The following is a 15,989-nucleotide window of genomic DNA, read 5'->3' on the forward strand; positions in this document are numbered from 1 at the left end:
AAATCTTTTAAAAAAAAGAATAGCATTCATTTGAAAAGTGTATACTAAAATATGAAAATACTACATGTCATGTCTCAAACTCGATTTCTATCTTACCTCTATTGTTTTATGTCCCTCGAATTTGAGAAGAAAGATGAGTTCAACTGTGAGCCTGTTAATTCTCAAACAGCATACAGCCTAGCTGACGCAATGCTATTTTCTTCTCTGGCCTCTGGCCTCTTCTCTGGCCTCTGGCCTCTTCTCTGGCCTCTGGCCTCTTCTCTGGCCTCTGGCCTCCATAGTCACCCTAATTTTGGCCTTCCTACAAAGCTAAAAAACTCAAACTTTTGAACGGATTATGATAGAGACGTGAGGTTTGGTCCATTGGTTTTCTCAGAGGAGTATCTACACATTTAACATTGTTTAAAATATATGTTTTTGATTGGTCACCCTATATCAGGGATCATCAACTATATTCAGCCGCCGGCCCGATTTCTTTCTTGAGTGGATGGAGGCCGGAATATAATTTCCAATAATTTGTAGATTACAAATTTACCGCAAGAAGCCAAAACAGATATAATTTTGGACTAAATCATCATCATTTAAAATGTGTATATGATCACATATACACTACATGACCAAAAGTATGTGGACATGTGCTCGTTGAACATCTCAAAATCATGGGCATTAATATGGAGTTGGTCCCCCCTTTGCTGCTATAACAGCCTCCACTCTTCTGGAAAGGCTTTCCACTAGATGTTGGAACACTGCATGGCTGTGTGCTCGATGTTATACACCTGTCAGCTGAAATAGCCGAATCCACTAATTTGAAGGGGTGTCCACATACTTTTGTGTATTTAGTGTATCTCTCTAATATTTCCTAAATTAAAATAACTTGGAGCTGATTTGCTGGTGTTTTTACAGTATTTTATGTTCAACAATAAAAAATCTATTTGTTTCTTTGTATGTATTTTTTGCTCAGAAAACAGTTGGGGAACCCTGCTCTTCATTATGTGTATAAATGATACAGGGGGTACATGTAATTGGTCACTTCTCAGACCCTCTTTGACGTTGTAGGCATTCCAAATGGCACCCTATTCCCTATAACGTGTACTCGGCTCTGGTCAAAAGTAGTGCACTACATAAGGAATAGGGTGCCATTTGGGACGCACACTTTGCCTCCAAGCTTACTGGTTGTCTCGGTTGGACCTGCCTGTGTTTTCAGATGGATCTCAGTCCTGCAGAACAGTAAGGAGGAGGCGCTGAACAATGCTTTCAAAGGAGACCAGGACGAGGGAGGGGAGAACAACATAGTGCAGGAGCTGACCAAGGCCATCGTCAGTGAGGTCAAGAGGATGAGCGGCAACGACGTCTGCTGCGACTGTGGAGCGCCTAGTGAGTGACACACAGAGCATTCTGGGAAAAGGCAGCAAGAAAATATTGTGGTCTTCCTCCCAGAGGGGTATTATATGAAAATGAACACAGTGTTGTACATACAGTATGTGAGTGTGTGAGGGGCTGACATGGTTTTCGTAATTTACAATGCTGAATGTGCAACCTTGCTTTGTTTGACGATTGACGTGTTCTTTTGTCTATGTGCATGCGCTCACACACATTCTTAGGAGTCTTTGTTAGGCCAGTCAGACTAGTTCCTCAAATACAGAAGAAAGAGGGTTGGCTGTTTCGGTTAGATGTTATTGAAATCCAACTGTGCCTATATATCCCATGTGTTGAATTCACACTGATAGGACAATGAAAATAGTGCATCAATATACCACATCTCACTCTTAGGAGTGGAACTTTATTTAACGGTACAACTATTTCAGGTGAGGACTTATAGTGGAAGCACACAACTCTTTTTTAATATCGTTTTTTCAGGATTTTCAAGTCAATTTTTTCAGAGACAGTGAAGAGAGACAGGAAAGTAAAGAGGAGAAATGGTGTGCCAGAAGGTCAAGGGCTAAGATCCGAAGGCAGTGGCAGCAACCCGCCAGACCACCGCAGGCCACAGCACACTAGTCTTACACTGATAACATATATCTCTGTCTTCAGAGCCCACCTGGCTCTCCACTAACCTGGGAGTGCTCATCTGCATCGAGTGTTCTGGAATCCACAGGGAGATGGGCGTCCACTATTCTAGAATACAGTCTCTCACACTGGACGTCCTGGGAACCGCCGAGCTCCTGGTAAATATCACAGGCTTTTATGGTTGCATTGTATACAAACATAGGTTCAAAACTTTTTTCTTTTTTTTATCAATATTTTATTGCGTTTGCTTTAGCCTGCCTGGAGTGCCAGATGGGTAGATGCCAGGGAAGCTCAGCCAAGCAGTTTTGATTATTTCAAATAGTATTTGAACCCAGCTCTGATCGTATAAGCTGTTGTACTATTTGAGTATGATTAGTAGTAGCCTGGTCCCAGATCTGTTTGTGCTGTCTTGCCAACTCCTATGGCAATTGGCTATACTGCACAAACAGATCTGGAACCAGGCTAGATTTATAGGGTCTGAATAGATACCATATTGACGTGTGCTCTACCTGGTCTTCCCCAGCTGGTAAAAAATGTGGGCAATGCAGGTTTCAATGAGATCATGGAAGCGGACCTGTCTGCACAGGTCGTGACCAAACCCAACCCCTCCAGTGACATGTGAGTGACAGACAGTCGGGCAAACCACACCCACTCCTTTCCTTCCTTCAACACCATAACAGGAACAACACTGACTGAATACATTCATTATTTATTTCATATTAAGTTCAATACATTTAACTTCTTGTTATACTATGTATAGTCCTGAATGTCTTAGGGTACATCCCAAATGGCAACTTATTCCATATATAGTCCACTACTTTTGACAGGGGCCCTGGTCAAAATCCATGTACTAGGGGATAGGGTTCCATTTGGAACTTGGCCTTAAACTCAGATTTCCTGTCTCTTGCTAGTTGCCTATCTGTCTGTCTGGGCTCTTGTCTCCCTCAGGCAGACGCGGAAGGACTACATCACAGCCAAGTACACAGAGAAGAAGTTTGTTCAGAGGAAGTGTGCGGACGCGGAGTCCAGGCTGCACGTCCTGTGTGAGGCAGTGAAGACCCGAAACATCCTCTCCCTCATCCAGGTTTACGCTGAAGGAGTGGACCTGATGGAGACCATACCACTGGCCAATGAGCATGTAAGATTAATCACATTATCTTCTTTTTTTTATTTAGACAGCCAGAAGGTAGGCAGGTGACAGATTTTACATTTGACATTTTATTAATTTAGCAGACGCTCTGATCCAGAGCAATTTCCCCGAGCAAATAGGGTGAAGTGCCTTGCTCAAGGGCGCATCAGCAGATTCGAACCAGCGACCTTTCAGTTACTGGCCCAACGCTCTAACCACTGGGCTATCTTTTAGAGCAGTGGTTCCTAAACTTTTTACAGTCGTCGTACCGCTTCAAACATTCAACCTCCAGCTGCGTATTCCCTCTAGCACCAGTATCAGCGCCACGTAAGCCTGCCACACACACACTATACGATACATTTATTAAACATAAGAATGAGTGTGAGTTTTTTGTCACAACCCTGCTTGTGGGAAGTGACAAAGAGCTCTTATAGGACCAGGGCACAAATAATAATATAATAATTGTCACGTCCTGACCATAGTTCTTATGTGTTTTGCTTGTTTTAGTGTTGGTCAGGACGTGAGCTGGGTGGGCATTCTATGTTGTGTATCTAGTTTGTCTGTTTCTGTGTTCGGCCTAATATGGTTCTCAATCAGAGGCAGCTGTCAATCGTTGTCCCTGATTGAGAATCATATATAGGTGGCTTGTTTTGTGTTGGGGATTTGTGGGTGGTTGTTTCCTGTCTTTGTGTTTTCTCTGCACCAGATAGGGCTGTATCGGTTTGCCACATTTGTTATTTTGTATCGTGTTAAGTGTTCACTGTTTATCATTTTATTAAACATGTTGAGCACTGGCTACGCTGCGTGTTGGTCCGATCCCTGTTACACCCTCTCTTCACGTGAAGAGGAGGAAGGCTGCCGTTACAGTACCACCCACCAAACTCGGACCAAGCAGCGTAGCAACGGGCAGCAGCGACAGCATCAGCAGCAGCCCACTACACAGGACTCCTGGACATGGGAGGAAATTCTGGAGGGAAAAGGACACTGGGCTCACATTGGAGAATATCGCCGCTCTCGTGAAGAGATGGAGGCAGCTAAAGCCCAGGAGCAGTGGTATGAGGAGGCAGCACGGAAGCGTGGCTGGAAGCCCGAGAAGAAATCGCAAACATTTCTTGGGGGGGGGGGCTAAAGGGTAGTGTGGCGAAGTCAGGTAGGAAACCTGCGCCCACTTCCCATGCTTACCGTGGAGAGCGGGAGTACGGGCAGACACAGTGTTATGCGGAAGAGCGCACGGTGTCTCCTGTACGTGTGCTTAGCCCGTGCGGTACATTCCAGCTCCACGTATCGGCCGGGCTAGAGTGAGCATTGAGCCAGGTGCCATGAAGCCGGCTCAACGCGTCTGGGCTCCAGTGCGTCTCCTCGGGCCGGCATACAGTGCACCAGCCTTACGCATGGTGTCCCCGGTTCGCCAACACAGCCCAGTGCGGGTTATTCCACCTCCCCGCACTGATCGGGCTACGGGGAGCATTCAACCAGGTAAGGTTGGGCAGGCTCGGTGCTCAAGGGAGCCAGTACGCCTGCACGGTCCGGTATATCCGGCGCCACCTTCCCGCCCCAGTACCACCAGTGCCAACACCACGCACCAGGCTTCCAGTGCGTCTCCAGAGCCCTGTTCCTCCTCCACGCACTCTCCCTGTGGTGCGTGTCTCCAGCCCAGTACCTCCAGTTCCGGCACCACGCACCAACCTCCTGTGCGTCTCCAGAGCCCTGTACGCACTGTTCCTTCTCCCCGCACTCGCCCTGAGGTGGCGTGTCTCCAGTCCGGTACCACCATGCCGGCACCACGCACCAGGCCTATAGTGCGCTTCGAGAGTCCAGTGTGCCCTGTTCCTGCTCCCCGCACTAGCCTTGAGGTGCGTGTCTCCAGTCCGTACCACCAGTTCCGGCACCACGCACCAGGCCTACTGTGCGCCTCAGCAGGTCAGAGTCGGCCGTCTGCCCAACGCCGCCTGCACTGCCCGCCTGCCCAGCGCCGCCTGAGCTGCCCGCCTGCCCAGCGCCGTTGAGCTGCCCGCCTGCCCAGCGCCGTCTGAGCTGCCCGCCGCCCAGCGCCTCTAACTGCCCGCCTGCCAGCGGTCTGAGCTCCCGCCTGCCCAGCGCCGTCTGCCCAGCGCCGTCAGAGCCGCCCGTCTGTCCCGAGCCGTCAGAGCCGCCCGTCTTGCTCCGCCCGTCCCGAGCCGTCAGAGCCCGGCCCGTCTGTCCCGCGAGCCGTCAGGAGCCGCCAGAGCCGCCCGTCAGTCAGGAGCCGCCAGGCCGCCCGCCAGTCAGGAGCCGCCAGAGCCGCCCGCCAGTCAGGAGCCGCCAGAGCCGCCCGCCAGTCAGGAGCCGCCAGAGCCGCCCGCCAGTCAGAGCCGCCAGAGCCGCCTGCCAGTCAGGAGCCGCCTGCCAGTCATAGCGCCCTCCATCATGAGCTGCCCTCCAGTCATGAGCTGCCCTCCCATCATGAGCTGCCCTCCAGTCATAGCTGCCCTCCAGTCATGAGCTGCCCTTCAGTCATGAGCTGCCCTTCAGCCCGGAGCTGCCCCTCAGTCCGGAGCTGCCCTTCAGTCCAGAAGCTGCCTCTTCTGTCCGAGCTGCTCTCGTCCGGAGCTGCCCTTCAGTCCGGAGCTGCCCCTCTGTCCTTATCTACCTCTCTGTCCTGAGCTACCTCTCTGTCCTGAGCTACCTCTCTGTCCTGAGCTACCTCTCTGTCCTGAGCTGTCCCTCATTAGTGGGGACCTTGGTGAGGATTCCTAGGCCAAGGTCCGGGGGGCGAGGGTCGCCACTCAAAGGACGCTAAGGAGGGACAATGGTGGAGTGGTGGCCTCGTCCTGCGCCGGAGCCGCCACCACGGACAGATGGCCACCCAGACCCTCCCCTTGAGTTTAGGGGTGCGTTTGGAGCCGCACCTCAGGAGGGGTACTGTCACGTCCTGACCATAGTTCTTATGTGTTTTGCTTGTTTTAGTGTTGTGTCAGGACGTGAGCTGGGTGGGCATTCTATGTTGTGTGTCTAGTTTGTCTGTTTCTGTGTTCGGCCTAATATGGTTCTCAATGAGGCAGCTGTCAATCGTTGTCCCTGATTGAGAATCATATATAGGTGGCTTGTTTTGTGTTGGATTGTGGGTGGTTGTTCCGTCTTTGTGTTTTCTCGCACCAGATAGGGCTGTATCGGTTTGCCACATTTGTTATTTTGTATCGTGTTCACTGTTTATCATTTTATTAAACATGTTGAGCACTGGCTACGGTGCGTGTTGGTCCGATCCCTGTTACACCCTCTCTTCACGTGAAGAGGAGGAAGGCTGCCGTTACAATAATAATCAATAATATTGCTCTTTATTTAGCCATCTTACATATAAAACCTTATTTGTTCATCAAAAATTGTGAATAACTCACCACAGATTAAGGAGAAAGGTGTGCTTGAAAGGATGCACATAACTCTGCAATGTTGGGTTGTATTGGAGGGAGTCCCAGTCTTAAATCATTTTCCACACAGTTTGTGCCTATATTTAGTTGTCGTGCTATTGAGGGCCGAGAATCCACTCTCACATAGGTACGTGGTTGCAAAGGGCATCAGTGTCTTAACAGCGCGATTTGCTAAGGCAAGAAACTCTGAGCGCAGCCGTATCAAGAAATCTGTAAGTGGCTTCTGATTAAATTAAATTTTCACAGAACCGCTTGTTGCAATTTCGATGAGGCTCTCTTGTTCAGATATTGGTAAGTGGACTGGAGGCAAGGCATGAAAGGGATAACGAATCCAGTTGTTTGTGTTTTCCATTTCGGGAAAGTATCTGCGTAATTGTGCACCCAGCTCACTCAGGTGCTTCGCTATATCACATTTGACATTGTCTGTAAGCTTGAGTTAATTTGCACACAAAAAATAATACAATGATGGAAAGACCTGTCTGTTGTTCTTGTTAATCCAGACAGAAAAGAGCTCCAACTTCTTAATCATAGCCTCAATTCTGTCCTGCACATTGAATATAGTTGCGGAGAGTCCCTGTAATACTAGATTCAGATCATTCAGGCGAGAAAAAACATCACCCAGATAGGCCAGTCGTGTGAGAAACTCGTCATCATGGAAGCTGTCAGACAAGTGAAAATTCTGGTCAGTAAAGAAACCTTTAAGCTCATCTCTCAATTTTAAAAAAACTTGTCAATACTTTGCCCCTTGATAGCCAGGCACTTCTGTATGTTCTAAAACCGTTACAAGGTTGCTGCCTATATCATTGCATAATGGAGAAAATACACGAGAGTTCAGGGGCCTTGCTTTAACAAAGTTAACCATTATCACTGTAGTGTCCAAAACGTCTTTCAAGCTGTCAGGCATTCCCTTGGCAGCAAGAGCCTCTTGGTGGATGCTGCAGTGTACCCAAGTGGCGTCAGGAGCAACTGCTTGCACACGTAACTGCTTGCACGCGCATTACCACTCCACTATGTCTCCCTGTCATGGCTTTTGTGCCATCAGTACAGATACCAACACATCTTGACCACCAAAGTCCATTTGATGTCACAAAGCTGTCCAGTACTTTAAAAAATATCCTCTCCTGTTGTTCTGGTTTCCAGTGGTTTGCAGAAGAGGATGTCTTCCTTAATTGACCCCCCATAAACGTAACAGACATATACCCGCCACGTCTGTTGACTCATCCAGCTGTAACGCATGGAATTCACTGGCTTGTATGCGAAGCAGTAATTGTTTCAGAACATCTCCTGCCATGTCACTGATGCGTCGTTAAACAGTGTTATTTGATGAAGGTTTTGTCTGTATAGTTTTTTGGGCCTTTTCCCCCAGCATTGTCCCAGCCATATCCGCGGCAGCTGGAAGAATTAAGTCCTCCACAATAGTATGGGGCTTGCCTGTCCTAGCTCACCATAAAAGACCCTTCTTATTAATGGTATCTGTTGCTTTTATACGTCTTAATGCTCAAAAGTCGTCTATTCTCGCTCAAAAAACTCCCGTGGCTTATTTTTCAAATTGTCATGTTTCTAAATGTCTGCGCAAGAGTGAAGGTTTCCCGCGAGAGAGTAACGGTTAATGTGATTGGATGTTAATTATTTGTCTAGGCTACCTGTATTTGACATTTCGCTGAACACTAGATGGTTAAAAAAAGAATTGGCAGTGAAACGAGGCTACTCAGGGGAGAGAAAAACCTGACCCAAATGCATAGCCCCGTTGGAAAATATAAATGTACTGTTTGAAAATGTGCAGATCTGTTGATTTCTTTTTTTATTTAATAAAAAATAAATAAATACAATTATGTGAATCACATTTTTATTTGGAGTACCCCCGATGGCATTGCGCGTACCCCTGGGGTTTGGGAATACCTGTTTTAGAGGGAAAACAGTACAAAAGTATAGGGTGGGGGGCTTCGTACCCATGGTACTGTGGGAAATATGTGCATGGCAGTCTCTACCACTACTGCTGCACCATGCCCCCACATGACAGACTTCTAACGTGGACTAAAAAAAGCTCTGCTGATATGTCATATTTTAATACCTGAATCACGCTTCACCATCTGGCAGTCCGATGGACAAATCTGGGTTTGACCGATGCCAGGAGAACGCCACCTGCCCGAATGCATAGTGCCAACTGTAAAGTTTGGTAGAGGAGGAATAATGGTCTGGGGCTGTTTATCATGGTTCGGGCTAGGCCCCCCTAGTTCCAGTGAAGGGAAATCTTAACTCTAGCATACAATGACATTCTAGACGATTATGTGCTTCCAACTTTGTGGCAACAGTTTGGGGAAGGCCCTTTCCTGTTTCAGCATGACAATGCCCCCGGGCACAAAGCGAGGTCCATACAGAAATAGTTTGTCAAGATCGGTGTGGAAGAACTTGACTGGACTGCACAGAGCCCTGATCTCAAACCCATCGAACAAATTTGGGATGAATTGGAACGCCGACTGCCCAACATCAGTGCCCGACCTAACTAAAGGTCTTGTGGCCAAAATCTAGTGGAAAGCCCTCCCAGAAGAGTGGAGGCTATTATAGCAGCAAAGGGGGGATCAACTCCATATTAATGCCCATAATTTTGGAATGAGATGTTCGACGAGCAGGTGTCCACATACTTTTGGTCATGTAGTGTATTTGTCCATTCTCCCAGGAACCGGGTGAGACGGCACTACATCTAGCAGTACGAATGGTGGACCGCAACTCCCTCCATATTGTGGACTTCCTGACCCAGAACAGGTACTAAAGCCTTACTTAAGCTGATTGGGTGAAAAAATGCTGGGTTTATGTCTCATAAAAGCAGACGCAAACAACATAAAAGCAGAAGCAAACATCTCAAATGTGAAGAGGGGGAAGTCATCTAAAGTAATTTAACGGTTAAAAAAAAAACATGTAGATAAGAGCAGAAGTTGTTCTCTCAGATTAGACATATTTATTTAGTCGTTGATGTCGATGAAGGGAAGTGTTGCCCCCTTGTGGTGAATGTCCTAACCCCAGTGGTGTGTCTGCTCTGTGTCAGTGGCAACCTGGAGAAGCAGACAGCCAAAGGGAGCACGGCACTGCACTACTGCTGCCTGACAGACAACAGTGAGTGTCTGAAACTGCTGCTGCGGGGCAGGGCATCGGTCAGTATTGGTAAGTGACCAGCTAGTATCATGTCCCAAATGACACGCTATTCCCTATATAGTCCAGACTCAAGTCCCATAGAAACACTTAAATTGGGCCTCCCGAGTGCCGCAGCGGTCTTTAAGGCACAGCATCGCAGTGCTTGAGGCGTCACTACAGACCTGGGTTCGATCCCAGGCTGTGTCACAGCTGGTCGTGACCGGGAGACCCATGAGGCGGCGCACAATTTGCCCAGCTTCGTGCGGGTTAGGGGAGGGTTTGGCAGGCCGGGATTTCCTTGTCCCTGCTCTAGCGACTCCTTGTGGCGGACCGGGCTCGTGCAAGCTGACTTCACTTGCAAGCTGGACGGTGTTTCCTCCGACACATTGGTGTGGCTGGCTTCCGGGTTAAGCGAGCAGTGTGTCAAGAAGTAGTGCAGCTTGGCAGGGTTGTGTTTCGGGGGCGCATGGCTCTTGACCTTCGCCTCTCCCGAGTCCGTAGGGGAGTTGCAGCGATGGGACAAGACTGTAACTACCAATTGGATATCACGAAATTGGGGAGAAAAAGGGGTAAAAGTACAAAAGAAATATGCAGTACCAGTCAAAAGTTTGGACACACCTACTCATGTAAGGGTATTTCTTTATTTTTACTATTTTCTACATTGTAGAATAATAGTAAAGACATCAAAACTATGAAATAACACATATGGAATCATGTAGTAACCAGAAAAGTGTTAAACAAATCAAAATATATTTGAGATTCTTCAAAGTAGCCACCCTTTGCCTTGATGACAGCTTTGCACACTCTTGGCATTCTCTCAACCAGCTTCACCTGGACTGCTTTTCCAACAGTCCAACAGGAGTTCCGACATATGCTGAGCACTTGTTGGCTGCTTTTTCTTCACTCTGTGGTCCAACTCATCCCAAACCATCTCAATTGGGTTGAGGTCAGGTGATTGTGGAGATCAGGTCATCTGATGCAGCACTCCATCATTCTCCTTCTTGGTCAAATAGCCCTTACACAGCCTGGAGGTGTGTTGGGTCATTGTCCTGTTGAAAACAAATGATAGTCCCACTAAGTGCAAACTGGATTGTATTGTGTATCGCTGCAGAATGCTGTGGTAGCCATGCTGGTTAAGTGTGCCTTGAATTCTAAATAAATTACTGACAGTGTCACCAGCAAAGCACCCCCACACCATCACACCTCCTCCTCCATGCTTCATGGTGGGAACCACACATGCAGAGATCATCCGTTCACCTACTCTGCGTCTAACAAAGACAATGCGGTTGGAACCAAAAATCTCACATTTGGACTCAACAGACCAAAGGACAGATTTCCACCGGTCTAATGTCCATTGCTCGTGTTTATTGGCCCAAGCAAGTGTCTTCTTATTGGTGTCCTTTAGTAGTGGTTTCTTTGCAGCAATTCGACCATGAAGGCCTGATTCACGCAGTCTCCTCTGAACAATTGATGTTGAAATGTGTCTGTTACTTGAACTCTGTGAAGCATTTATTTGGGATGCAATCTCTGAGGCTGGTAACTCTAATGAATTTATCCTCTGCAGCAGAGGTAACTCTGAGGCTTCCTTTCCTGTGGTGGTCCTCATGAGAGCTAGTTTCATCATAGCACTTGATGGTTTTTGCGACTGCACTTGAAGAAACTTTCCAAATTCTTGACACTTTCCCGGATTGACTGAGCTTCATGTCTTAAAGTAATGATGGACTGTCGTTTCTCTTTGCTTATTTGAGCTGTTCTTGCCATAATATGGACTTGGTGTACAACCAAATATTCTGTATACCACCCCTACCTTGTCACAACACAACTGAATGGCTCAAACGCATTTAGACGGAAAGAAATTCCACAAATTAACTTTTAACAAGGCACACCTGTTAATTGAAATGCATTCCAGGTGACTACCTCATGAATCTGGTTGAGAGAATGCTAAGAGTGCGGAAAGCTGTCATCAAGGCAAAGGGTGGCTACTTTGAAGAATCTCAAATATAAAATATATTTGATTTGTTTAACACCTTTTTGGAACTGTATATATACAGTGTATATATATAAAAGAAACACATAAATAGTTTTTTGTCTGCCTGTGTGCAGCCAACGAGGCAGGAGAAACACCAATGGACATCGCCAAGCGCCTCAGACATTCGCAGTGTGAAGAGCTGGTGAGTGCAGTCTTTGAATGGAATCAAAAGGTCACATGGATTTGAACACTGTAACAATATACTAATAATAATTGATTGGATTTGTAGAGTGCTTTTCCACGTAGGTTCCCAAAGCGCTTTACAAAGTAAGGGGAAACCCACCTCATCCACCACCGATGTGTGGCACCTACTTTGAATTTGATGATCCAACTGTCTTAGAGGATGGTCCAGGGTTCTGTTTTATCAACTTGGGTAATAGTAAAGGTTGACTGTATTTGTGGTGTCCAGCTGACCCAGGCTATGACGGGGAAGTTTAACGTCCACGTGCATGTGGAATACGAGTGGCGGCTCCAAAACGAAGACGACGACCTGGACGAGAGCGAAGACGAGATGGAGGACAAGGTGAGTTGGATAGCCTCTACCTCATAACTCAAAACTCATATAGAACTCTCATAGAATTCACAAATTCTTCTCACCATGATTTTATGGTATACCAGGCAAGCCTGTACCGCTGTATTAGTTGAGTTATTTTGCCCAGATAAAAAACAAAAATGCACGAGTCAGTACTTGAGTGAGTACTACAGTACTTCAACCTCAGTTGTGCTCATCGCTAGCTTGAAGACATTACATCAATAGTATACTAGCTTATACTACACTAGCATACTTACACTCTTTATCGCCCATACCCAGCCCATCCCCCAAAGACGGCCAGAGCAGGAGCGTCCGGTCAGCTGTTTTGTCCCAGGAAATGGTCCCATGGGTCCCATGCCTAGAGGTCTCAACATGGCCTCCCTGGCCCGCGACGCAGCCAGTCTGGTCAGGGACAAGCAGAGAACCCATGTCCCCAGCATGATGCTGAACAATGAGACCTATGGCGCCATCCTTGACCTCAGCCCCCCTCCCCGTGGCATGTCAGGGGTACCAGGGGGACCGGGGTTACACATCCCAACCCTGCCCCCTAGGAACGCCAGCAAAGGTCAGTCCATTGGCATTGAGATTCGGCCATAGGCCATAGAGCATAGGTCATATGTCATGCTCTAAGTCAGGGCTGTTCAAATATGGACCTATTGGGCCAAAACCCTTTTTCAGGTTTTCACTCTCCTAATCAGGGCCTTGATTCAGACCTACGTCACCAGGTGAGTGCAATCAGCTCCGGGTTAGAAACATACATTGGGATTGTTTCGGCCATCCAAGACCAGAATTAAACAGCCCTGCACTCGGTCATAAATTATAGGTCCTTGACATGGTTGCTGGAATAATGAACTAAACACCAGATGCCAAACTGTAGTATAAATAAATGATTGACCCTATGACTGTAACCTTGTAGGCCCAGGGTGGATGCAGGCTCATATGGAGGTGGTGGGTAGACATAGGTCCTCCTCAGACCCCCCGAACCCTCACATCCCGGACCGTAACAGCTCCATGAATGGTAAGTGCACTACATTATATTACCAGATAGTACTCGCTCCTGACCTATCCCTCACATGTGATTATACTGCGCTGCTGGCACACCAACAAGATATAAGTCCTGTATAAGCACTTTGTTACAACTGCCGATGTTAAAAAAGACATTTGACTGATTGATATCACTCCCTTGTCTCCATCCAGTGTTTCCCCCAGCTCTTCCACCTGCTGCTCCGCCTCCCCGGGTGAGTAAAAGGACCAGTGTGATGGAGTCTAGAAGCCATAAGACTGCTCCTCTACCACCACTACCTTCAGTATTACCTGGGCCTCCAGTGTCCCCCATCATCCCACTACCACCATTCCCGCCAGCAGTGCCCCCTGCACCCTCCTTCCGACCCACACAGCCCCCTCCTGTACCCGCCCACCATCCCAGAAGCAGAGCCGCACGGTCCAAATCAACTAAGTCACCCACTATGTAAGAACTTGTATGTATCAAGCATCTCAGAGTAAGAGTGCTGATTTAGGATCAGTTTAGTCTTTTAGATCACAATGAATATGATTACGTGGATAGGGGGGGACCTGACTCTAGATCAGCACTCCTACTCTGAGACGCTTGACACGTCCGCTGACCAATTCAGGTTCATATGTTCTCATTTAATTGTATTACGTCTTGTGTTAGGTTTATAACGATATGTATTATCACTTAACTAAGACACTTAATGTGTGTGTGGTTTCAGTTCAGATAAACCCACGCCTATAGGACCGCCCGGCAGGCTTGCTGGACCCACTAATAGATCCGGTAAACACATCACACACTCAAATACCATTCACACATTTTTAGTATACACTGAGTGTACAAAACATTAGGAATACCTGCTCTTTCCATGACTGACCAGGTGACTCAAGGTGAAAGCTATGAAACCTTATTGATGTCACTTGTTCAATCCACTTCAATCAGTGTAGAAGAAGGGGAGGAGACAGGTTAAAGAAGGAGTTTTAAGCCTTGAGACGTGGATTGTGTATTTGTGCCATTCAGAAGGTGAATGGGCAAGACAAAATATTTAGGTGCCTTTGAACGGGGTATGGTAGTAGGTGCCAGGTGCACCAGTTTGTGTCAACAACTGCAACACTGCTGGGTTTTTCACGCTCAACAGTTTCCCGTGTGTATCAAGAATAGTCCGCCACCCAAACGACATCCAGACAATTTGACACAACTGTGGGAACCATTGGAGTCAACATGGGCCAGCATCCCTGTGGAACGCCTTCGACACCTTGTAGTGGCCATGACACGACGAATTGAGGCTGTTCTGAGGGTAAAAGGGGGTGCAACACAATATTAGGAAGGTGTTCCTAACGTTTCGTACACTCAGCCTACAATATCTAATAACTAGCCTGCTCTGGTTCAAAGAGCTTTGTTTTATTCATCTGGGTGCCAGTCTGTTTCTTCTTTCTTGCCAATTCCTTATGGATCTGTCATGCCAATTGGTTAGAATAATGGAGTTGGTAAAATCACAAACAGATCTGGGACCAGACTACTTGCTATTTTATGTGTCATGTCCATGAATTGATGATTACATGTTCCAATGTGTCTTTTTGCTTGTGTGTGAGCAGTAAAGAACACACCTGTAACTGGATCCCCTCAGAGCTCTGGTCCAACTCCTCCACCAACACCCAAGCCCCGCGCTAACCTCCCTGTGAGATCCTCAACTCAGCCAATCAGTGGCATGCAATCAATACCTAACACACAGGCTATTATAGCAATGCAGTAATATCATATTTACACGGATTATTGAACACTTGCAAAACCATTAACTAACATCTTCTTGTCTAACTTATTATTATTTGGCCCTTAGAAACTGAGGCCCAGGAGGGTGAAAGCCCGCTACAACTGTTCAGCTGATAACCCAGATGAGCTAACGTTCACCGAGGGAGAGGTGATTGTAGTGGATGCAGAGGAGGACCAGGAGTGGTGGGTAAGTACAACAGCTCCAACACACAACCACACGCATAGGCACGCATGCACACACACATGCATGCACACACATACGCACACACACACATCCACTGACTGTGTCCTTATATGTCTGATCCACTGACTGTGTGTCCTGTTGTGTGTGTTGCAGGTAGGACATATTGAGGGGGATTCGACTAGGACAGGAGTCTTCCCTGCGACATTTGTGCACTTAATCACTGACTGATGCATCTGATGGTGTGACCGAAGCTGTCGCTCACTACTAGGCTGTGTTTATCTGTTCTTGTCCAAAATTGCACCCTATTCCCTACGTAGTGCACTACTTTTGACCAGAGCCCTATAAGTAGTGCACTATATAAGAAATAGGGTATCGTTTGGGAGAAAAACAATGTCTATGAGTGAAAGAGGTGTGGGATGTGCACATCACATGGTGATATTCTCATGCATCCAAACAGCCAAAGATGATGACTAGGTGACCTCTGACCTGCCAACAGAATGTTCTAATCTACAATGCTGGAATATTTTGGGGAAAAAAGGGGGAAACTGTTCAACCCGCATGCTAAGTTTTAAGAAAGTATACTTCCACTTGGTTTGCTGGGACAACTGGAAATAACTGTAGCAAGATTCTGCTTGATTATGTTTTATTTAAAGTCCACACAGTACAGTGCATCCTTGAGGGTACAGTCAAACTTGAGTCTTTAAATTCAATATTGCTATTGTGTTATCATTTCAGATGCATATTGAAAGTGTAACTTGGTATAATAAAAAACATATTGTACTACAACCACTCAAAG

General features: G+C 47.0%; 1 protein-coding gene across 1 annotated transcript in view; it reads left to right on the top strand.

Moving 5' to 3' along the window:
- Nucleotides 1–15,943, top strand: part of asap2b (ArfGAP with SH3 domain, ankyrin repeat and PH domain 2b) — a 51,222-nt gene extending 35,279 nt beyond the window's left edge. Inside the window, exons 14-28 of the mRNA XM_024000572.2 lie at nt 1,205–1,374; nt 2,032–2,165; nt 2,531–2,625; nt 2,956–3,145; nt 9,218–9,303; nt 9,584–9,699; nt 11,773–11,840; nt 12,108–12,221; nt 12,510–12,795; nt 13,147–13,248; nt 13,428–13,698; nt 13,961–14,022; nt 14,835–14,917; nt 15,077–15,196; nt 15,347–15,943. Coding sequence (XP_023856340.1) covers nt 1,205–1,374; nt 2,032–2,165; nt 2,531–2,625; nt 2,956–3,145; nt 9,218–9,303; nt 9,584–9,699; nt 11,773–11,840; nt 12,108–12,221; nt 12,510–12,795; nt 13,147–13,248; nt 13,428–13,698; nt 13,961–14,022; nt 14,835–14,917; nt 15,077–15,196; nt 15,347–15,421 — 1,972 coding nt within the window. The 3' untranslated portion in view covers nt 15,422–15,943. The remainder of the gene's footprint in view (nt 1–1,204; nt 1,375–2,031; nt 2,166–2,530; nt 2,626–2,955; nt 3,146–9,217; nt 9,304–9,583; nt 9,700–11,772; nt 11,841–12,107; nt 12,222–12,509; nt 12,796–13,146; nt 13,249–13,427; nt 13,699–13,960; nt 14,023–14,834; nt 14,918–15,076; nt 15,197–15,346) is intronic.
- Nucleotides 15,944–15,989: the final 46 nt, after the last annotated feature.

The sequence above is a fragment of the Salvelinus sp. IW2-2015 genome, linkage group LG14, assembly GCF_002910315.2.
Source record: "Salvelinus sp. IW2-2015 linkage group LG14, ASM291031v2, whole genome shotgun sequence".
NCBI lineage: Eukaryota > Metazoa > Chordata > Actinopteri > Salmoniformes > Salmonidae > Salvelinus > Salvelinus sp. IW2-2015.